Below are 9547 nucleotides of genomic sequence, written 5' to 3'. Positions count from 1 at the left end.
TTTTGTCTCGGTTTATTTTTGCCAAAGAAGGATGAAGATTATCTATGACCGTAGATTACCGAATATACGACCACTTGGTCTGTCTAAATTTGTTAATATTGTGTTATATAGTTAATTTTAGATTTGTTGTATTTCGTTTTGCTTGGACAAATTAGTTGTTCAAATAAAATTCTAATATTTGCCTTGATTATTAAAAAAAACTTTTTGCCTTTGGGATAGTAACTTAATAACATGTATTTCATTAGTAAAAAATATTTACCCATAATTCATAACTATAATTCATAATCTACACTAAACTTAGATTTTAGTTGGTTTTAATTATAACTACATAGTAAACAACATCTGTATATTATTACTTTATCATAATAAAAACATTACAAATTTATGTTTTTAAAGCAAACTTTTAAATTGATTCGAATTATACGTTTTTAAAATAAAAATATTAATTCAAAAGAAATATAACAAAATGATGTTTAATTTCACGGGACGGAGTTATATGGTGGAACGGGTTTGGATCGATATTAATCGGGACGGTATACTATGGATGAAATCCTAGAATTAACAATCAAATACAATTATATAATCTTAAACACTAAATAAAACATACAATATTAACAAAACAAATACAACTTAAAATTAAAAAAAATTAGTTATAAAAAAATCGATCAGAGGTGTACCGCCGGATATAAATAGTATAGGATATACATATATAAATACATTTAGTCAAACGAAACTATAGATTATATCTATAGATAATCTTCAAAAAAATTAATTGTCAAACTTTTTTTTTAGTATTATAGCCCCGCGGTGTACCGCAGGTTAAAATCTAGTTAGCACAGTAAAAACTATCCATCCGACGTCGGAAACACTTATTCATCACTAGAGGCAATAAAGGAGACATTAATTTTTTGTGCTTATTTACTTGATCAACAATGTGAATTTTATTATATCGCGATAAGTTATAAGTTATGTGATAAATTCAAATTTATCGTGTTAAATCATTTATTATTTGATTGGTAACAGTTAACTTATGTATTAACATGTTTACTTACTCTAATAATCTAGTTAGTGCCGTTAACTTATACATTAGCATATTTCTTTATTCTGATAACCTAGTTATCACGTTTAACTTATATGTTACGATGCTAATTAAATTGTCAGTTACAAAGCAAAATTAAACCCAAAAAAATACGACAACTCTGACGAAACCCATTTCTCTCTTGATCGATTAACCTCATCAAAATCCCAATTGTCAAATTCATCAGTGCACAATTATGACGGGATTCGAAACGAGCAACTTGATTTACGACCATCGCATCATGGCCTCGGCTTTCACAAAATCAAAATTGAAACCACCACTGTTGACCGTCTTTCTCTGCCACAAAATCAAATCGATCATTCTCACTTCGACACGCAACTGTCACTAGGAAAAATACAACAATCGTCGTTGCCGTTGACGATACCATTCCCCTCTTTTGAGTTTCATCTTTGTCAATCAATACCATCACTGTCACAAGTGAACCACACAATTCAGCGGTTTGTTTTTAGTGGGTTTTTTTTTCTGAATTCATTTTCATCTTGCCGTCGTGCAATTGTGGTATAATGACAATGGTACATATATACATAGAACTAAAGAGAAGTAAAAGAGAGGAATAAAAAGAAGAGAAACATTAGTTGATAGTTAAGGATATTATTGTCATTTACATATGTATACAGTAGAGTCAAAAATGAGGAGGAGAAAGAACTAATTTATGGATTGTCTATTGGTCAAGTTTTATAAATACCCTAATCTCTCTCTCTCTCTCTCTCTCTCTCTCTCTCTCTCTATCTCTCTCTCTCTCTCTCTCTCTCTCTCTCTCTCTCTCTCTCTCTCTCTCTCTCTCTCTCTCTCTCTCTCTCTCTCTCTCTCTCTCTCTCCCTCTCTCCCTCCCTCCCTCCCTCTCTCTCATTAAGAGATCATTTACTAAATACAGAATATGTTTGCACATAAGAAAATTATAAATACTACATCTTGATCACTTTTTTACTATAAAAATAATCATAGATCCTAAAAATGGATCATCTGATAATTTTTTTGTTAGTTACAACAATGTATTTTGGGATAAATGAAGCTTGCAAGAAAAATCATGTAGTAATTCATAACGAACTCGGTCCTGGTATTGATCTCAATATTGCATGCCGGCAACTCAGCATAGAGCGCACACCTTCAAGGTTTCACACCCTAAAGTACAAAGATCCTTTTTATATCATTGAGTTTGCGGATAATAATCAGCTACCTCATGGTGAAAAATGGTATTGTCTGCTTAGTCACGGAACTAGACCAAAATATTGGTTTGATATTGAAGTATATGCTCAAGCCTATTATCCTCGATGTGGTCAGCTACGCTCATGGATTGCTAGAAAGGATGGGATTTGGTTTACAAGAAGATATCATAGTCCGCCAGGGCATGTACTTGATTGGAAAATCCAGTAATGTTCTCTTGTTTTCATTTTCCCTATAATTAACTAATGTTTATGTAAGTGGTTTTTGTTTTGTAATACGCTGTAAAAGCTAATTAAGTCATCAACATAAATTGGTGGTAGAATATATGGCAAAATGTTGTATTAAAATATGAGTCCATTTGATGTCTATGTATTTTGCATCAACGTTTAAAATAATAAGACAATATACTTTTATATGCCTGCATTTGTATGATTTTTTAATAAGAAACTGCCATCTTTAGCAAATCTTTTAACTTTCTTTATCTTATCGCTAGTTTCCGTAACAAAAAAAACAGTGTTACAAACTTACAATCATAAAAATGTTTTAAGACAGTGATTTTAAGGGACGGAAGATGAAACGTGAGGGTAAATAGCATCACTGATCTCCTTTTCATTTCTTGTCTTATTATGTTTTACATTAGTTATCTTAAACCCTAACACGATGTGATATACCCTCATGAACTTGAACCCACCAAACCCCTGGTCGATTACTTGGAACAAAATGGATTCAAAACTTTGTGAAGGAATTTATGAGAACAATAAGTTATCGCAAATTTGTGATGGAGTTGCGAGGCATCTGCTGCAAACATCACTTCCCTCATCAATTGCAAGGAAAAAAATTCTCGCAAGTCCATTTGTGAGCGATTTTCGAGGAATGTGAGGAGATAAACTTTCATGGCACTTCCATCGCAAATTTGAGACAGATTTGCAAGAAAATTACTATAAGGTTGGTAGATCCATCTCCGTTCCAAATTCATGAAGAGTCTCTGTCGCAAAAATTCGAAATCCCTAAGAATTCCTTGCAAAAATCACCCTACGAGGTAAAAACGGTAAACAATATTATCGATAGAAACCAGCAACGAATATGCAGTTTATCTACGGAAATGTTGTTTTTTTAATAAATTAATTTAGTTAATTTTTTTTTTGTCAACAACTTTTTTTTTAACCTTAAAATGGCTCCTGGGAAATGTTGTTTACATACGTGATATGATGCGGTTCGGTACGAATTTTTCGTGCCAAATGATCCGCTTTAACATTTGCACAGCGAGAACGAGAGTGACTAAGGCTTCAATGACCGAAAGCGACAAAACCAACACAAGGCTTTGGTTTTTGAAGTATGCTTCTATATTTTTTAATATCTTTTTGGCCATGATACCATTTGTTATAGGTTTATAATCATCGGTTGTATACTTAACATATTTTCATTTCAATGAAATATTTACATTCTTCTATTTAATCATCGATTATATACCATATGTATTTAAATCCACATATATTATTTTAAATTCTGTTTTCTATTTCCGTATAATTTAAATATTAGTTGCATACATTTATACATTTGAACAAATATCTTTATATTCTTATGTTATTCCCACACATATTTATATAGTTGAACATATTTATAGATTTATGTATTTATATGCTAACATATGACATCCACATATAACGTGCTAATTTGAAAAAATATAAATTTTTAATTTGATAAATTTGAATTCTATATTTCGTTCAAAACTTACATATTTTGACCATTACAATAGGTTAAAGAGGCTTTTGCAAAAATGCCACTTTTTCAATGCCACTTTTCAAAAATACAGCTTTTTAAAAACCTTATAAAAAATGCTCTTAAAAATATAAGATTTACCCAAATATGTATGTAATATTATTAAAACATGAGAAATTGTTAAAAATGCCCCTTTTTCAATACCCCTTTTCAAAAATGCCCCCTTTGAGAGTCCATTTTTAAGTTTGCCCTCTTTTAATTTTTAATGACCATTTTACCCTTATTTGAAACAAAATTAGGTCCACAAAATACAAAATATTTTTTGGGAGGAAAAGTGATCTCCCAATTTTCCCGCCAAAACACTTGTAAAAAACCTTTAAAATACCTTGTAAAATTTTCCCGTAAAATTTTTTCCCGCCAAAAAATTTTCCCGCCAAAAATTTTTTTTTGCGGGAAAAGTGATTCCGCAATTTTTTTGGCGAAATTTTTTTGGCGGGAAAATTTTTGGCGGGAAAAATTTACAAGGTATTTTAAAGGTTTTACGAAGTATTTACAAGTGTTTTGTAAGGTTTTACAATGTATTTTAAAAGGTTTTACAAGGTACTTATAAAGTTTTATAAGGAATTTATAACTTGTAAAAAACTTGTAAAACCTTATAAAAAACTTGTAAAATCTTATAACTTGTAAAACCTTATAAAATAGCTTGTAAAATCTTATAATATCTTATAAATACCTTATAAATACGTTGTAAAACCTTTTAAAATACATTGTAAAACCTTATAAATACCTTGTAAAAAACCTTTAAAATACCTTGTAAATTTTTCCCGCCAAAAATTTTCCCGCCAAAAATTTAACGCCAAAAAAATTACGGAATCACTTTTCCCGCAAAAAAAATTTTTTGGCGGGAAAATTTTTTGGCGGGAAAAAATTTTACGGGAAAAATTTACAAGGTATTTTAAAGGTTTTTTACAAGTGTTTTGGCGGGAAAAATTGAGGGATCACTTTTCCCGCCAAAAAATATTTTGTATTTTGTGGATCTAATTTTGTTATATTTGTGATATCTTTTATTAAAAGAAGGGTAATTTAGTCATTTTGTACATAAAAAGGGGTATTTTTAAAAATGGACAGCCAAAGGGGGCATTTTTGAAAAGGGGTATTGAAAAAGGGGCATTTTTGTGAGTCTCCCATTAAAACATACACAAACTACATTTCTATGTATCTAAAATCTTATAAATACTTTATAAATACCTTATAAATGCATTTTAAATACCTTTTAAAACCTTTAAAATATCTTGTAAAACCTTTGAAAAACCTTAAAAATCCTTTAAAATAATTTGTAAAACCTTTAAAAACACCTTATAAAACCTTATAAATACTTGGATCGAGTCTTCAAGTAGTGGTTACAATCCATAAGTACCTTATAAACCTAATAAAACTTTATAAAAATTTCAGATTTAAAAAGGGGCATTTTTGAAAATGGACATCTAAAAGGGGCATTTTTGAAAAGGGCCACACCAAAATGGGTATTTTTAATAATTTCCCTAGATTAAATACTTAACCCAATACTATATTTACATAATAATTATTTTTTACAGCACAAGGTGTAGATTACTTACCTAGTTAATTCTTTAAAGACAAGGAATGAGATCTCAGATGAGAGAATATTATTTGTCTATATATTTAAGATATACTAGATTTTAACCCGCGGTGTATTATTTTTAAAGTTAGTATATATAAAATTTTGCAAATTATATCTCCTTATAAAATAAATATTTTATAGTTTACAATTGTTATTAAGTAACGGAAGATTTAACCCGTATTAAAACGGCATGCTAATGATATTTTAAAATTTTATAAATATTGATTCAAACCCGTCCGCCATATAAACTCGTTCCAAAATATGACCCGTCCCGTAATTTCTTAACCCGTAATGTGATTTGTTTTCTAAAAGTAGTGATTTTAAAATTTAATAACTATTTATTATATATAAAAGTTTACAAATTGTATCATTCTCTAAGACATTTATATTTTAATAAACTGAGGATTTAATCTGTATTAAAGCGGCATGTTAATGATATTTTAAAATTTTATAAGTATTGATTCAAACTCGTCTACCATATATATCCGTTCCGAAATTTAACTCGTCCTGTAATTTCTTAACCCGTCCCGTGATTTGTTTTCTAAAAGTAGTAATTTTAAAAATTTAACTATTATTTATTATATATAAAATTTTCAAATTGTAATATTCTCTAAGACATTTATATTTTATAGTTTATAATTGTTATTAAGTAAAATTATACCACATGACAATTTTTGGTTTTATACAATTTTTTCTGAGACATATTTGATATGTCTAATATCAGTGGTATTAAAAAAAAGTTAAGGATTTAATTCGTATTGAAGCGGCGGATTAATGATATTTTAATTTTTTTTATTGTTGATTCAAAAACTTGTCCAGCCAAACCCGTCCCCCCAAAAACCCCATTTATTTTATTAATATTGATCTTATTTATGATATGATTCTGAATCATTCTCTAAATATTTTAGTCGATGTGGAATGTTGAACACACATTTTTCGTCAATTGTATAATATATGTCCGTTTTTTAAATTTTGAATCATAGTATATGCAGAAAAAAAAATTGATTTTTTTTTAACTTTATGTATTATGTATTATACTAGATTGTTACCCGCGGTACACCGCGGGTTAATTATTTGATTTTTTTTGTTTTTTTATAAACCGATGAATTTGTTGTATATAATATTTTTTGTTGTACATTGCGAGTCACATGCGTTGTAACTAAAAATGAAAATTTTAAGTTGTATTTGTTTTGTTTAGTGTTTAAAATTTTATAATTGTATTTTGATGTTTGACAAAAAAAAAAAATTGTATTTTGATTTGTTAATCCCAGGATTTCACCCGTGATATATTATCCCATATTTATATCAATCCAATCCGACCCGTCCCACCATATAATCATGTCCCGTAAAATTAAACATCATTTTGTTATTTCTTTTAATAACACTTTTATTTAAAAGACATATAATTCGAGTCAATTTAAAAGTTTGCTTTCAAATAGTTTCTATAATATATATATATATATATATTTTCAAATTAGTGTGTGTTTTTAGACCAACCCGTAAAAATATTTTAAAAGTGTATATTAAAATACTAAATAATTGTATTTCGATTTGTTAATTTTAAGATTTCACCGTGGTATATTGTCCCGTTTTAGATAATTGTAGAAATTAAGAAAATATCTGAATGACTCAATTCCGGGTCAGAGTAAAAAAAAAAATACGACCTGATTAAACGCGCAAATTTGTTTTTCAAAAATGTTAATATAGATTGTACACATACTTTTTTCTTCATCGATTGAGTAATATATGTCCGTTTTAAAAAATTTGAATCATAGCATATGCAGAAAAAAATTGAATTTTTTTATTAAGTATATATATTTTATAATAGTTCAAAATAATATAAATATAAGATCATATAAAAGTGAAATGAGAATCATATATTTATGTTTTAATTAGGTAGAGAAGTTTTAGGAAATTAGTTCAAATTTGTTATATTAGCATTAAATAATCATATTTGATTTCTATATCTATAAAAATTGTAGAGAATATGCCATAAATAAAGAGTTTAGGTATAGTAATTAGTTGAGAAAATATATATTTTTTAGATTTTATTGATTAATTTTCGTTTTTTAGTTTTGTCAAAAATAAGGAAAGATCCGATTGAAGATTTCCGGGTCAAAATTAAACAAAATTTGACCCGATTAGGAACCCCAAAAAGTGTTGCAAAAATGTATAGTAGATGATGATTCAAAACAGTTAAAAACAAATCAAGCAAAGATGATAGGATAATCATAATTTCAAATCTTAATCAAATCTTCTAAATATCTAAATTATTAAATATATGATATCCGTGTATGAGTTGGGCTAAATATAACCCGACCCAAAAAACTTCTTATGACCAAAATTTGTAAACAGGTCGGATATCCATTGTATCCAAATGCATTTTGTCCCACCTACTAAAAATCTACTTCAAAAATACTAGTATAGATTTCCCGATTTTTTCTGTTTATTTTTAAGTTGACTTGAAAATTAAATGTGTTCCATAAGAAAATATATGAATTACATAATTGAATATCACTACAATTGAATTCATTCAAATTAAAAATAGCACTAAAATAAGTTTTTCTTCCAAAAATAGCGCTACATTTGAAAAATTCCACAAATAGCACTATAAACTTTAATTAAATATTAATTATAAATAATTAGTTTAATTAAAATAAATAAGTAAATAAAATTAGAAATTTCCCGCCAAAATTTAATTTTCCCGCCAAAAAATTTTCGCAACGTAAAAAATATTTTCCCGTCAAATTTTGTTTTCAACATTTTCCAGCAAAAAAAAATCCCGTCAAAATTTTACGCCAAAAAATCCACAAAATTCAGGAAGGATTTCACGAAATTCAGGAAAAGATTCCTTAAAAAATTGCACGTAATTCAGGAATGATTTAACGAAATTCAGGAAGGATTTCACGTAATTCAGAAAGAATTTCATGAATTCATGAATTTCAGGAAGGGTTTCCTGAATCCTTCCTAAATTTCGTGGATTACGGGAAACCTTCCTGAATTACGTGTGTGGAAGTCGAAACTAACACAATCGAGATTTGTCTAGGGTTTTATTTTAGGGATACGATAAATGTGAATTCTCAAAGAACAGAACGGATTGAAACCAAAGATGGTGTTCTTGATATTATTAAGAAAAAGATGACTTTGATCGTACAAGAGTTTGATCGTAAAAAGAAAAGTGTTTTTTTGCTTCAGAGCTTTGTGTAGTCTAAATTCTAGAGCGCTATTGCTTCTCCCCTTTTGTGAAGACCTTGAGTCGCTTTATATAGGGATAGTAAACCGCCTCTCCACCGATATTCTCGGAAGATTTCCATTTTCCTCGGAGTCGGCTTAGAATATTGCGGATAAAGATACTTTCCTTATTCTTCGGAGGCTTTTGGAAGATTTCCTGATTTGCAAAGATCCTTCAAGATTATTCCTTATAATTTCCGAGTATCTCGGAAATGATCCCTCTTTTTCGGAAATGATGCCGTTCTATTCGGAAGTGATACTATGGAAGTGAATTTTTAACCAAGTCTTTGCCTTGGGTGACTCTGAAGATTTTACCTCGGGTGACTCTGAAGATTTCACCTCGGGTGACTTTGAAGACTTCACCTCGGGTGACTCTGAAGACTTCACCTCGGGTGACTCTGAAGACTTCACCTCGGGTGACTCTGAAGACTTCACCTCGGGTGACTCTGAAGATTTCACCTTGGGTGACTCTGAAGACTTCACCTTGGGTGACTTTGAAGACTTCACCTCGGGTGACTCTGAAGATTTCGCCTTGGGTGACACTGAAGACTTCGCCTCGGGTGACTGAGGACTTCACCTCGGGTGACTGGTGTGATTGGTTCGGGACAGGGCGCCTGAGTGGCATGTATCCGAGGCGATGTGAACTGTACCCCTAGGCGATGTGAGGTGTACCCTAGGCGATTTGGCATGTACCC

General features: G+C 29.7%; 1 protein-coding gene across 1 annotated transcript; it reads left to right on the top strand.

The window, feature by feature from the left end:
- Positions 1 to 2001: 2001 nt before the first annotated feature.
- LOC9330365 (S-protein homolog 25) lies at positions 2002 to 2959 on the top strand. The gene has a single exon (XM_002894258.2). It carries the CDS (start codon positions 2054 to 2056, stop codon positions 2471 to 2473), a length of 420 nt encoding a protein of 139 aa, XP_002894304.2. The 5' UTR covers positions 2002 to 2053; the 3' UTR covers positions 2474 to 2959.
- The last annotated feature ends 6588 nt before the right edge of the window (positions 2960 to 9547 follow it).

This window comes from Arabidopsis lyrata (assembly GCF_000004255.2).
Source record: "Arabidopsis lyrata subsp. lyrata unplaced genomic scaffold ARALYscaffold_1, whole genome shotgun sequence".
Lineage (NCBI taxonomy): Eukaryota > Viridiplantae > Streptophyta > Magnoliopsida > Brassicales > Brassicaceae > Arabidopsis > Arabidopsis lyrata.
The sequence above is the reverse complement of the archived record's forward strand: the minus strand, read 5'-3'. Positions and strand labels throughout refer to the sequence as shown.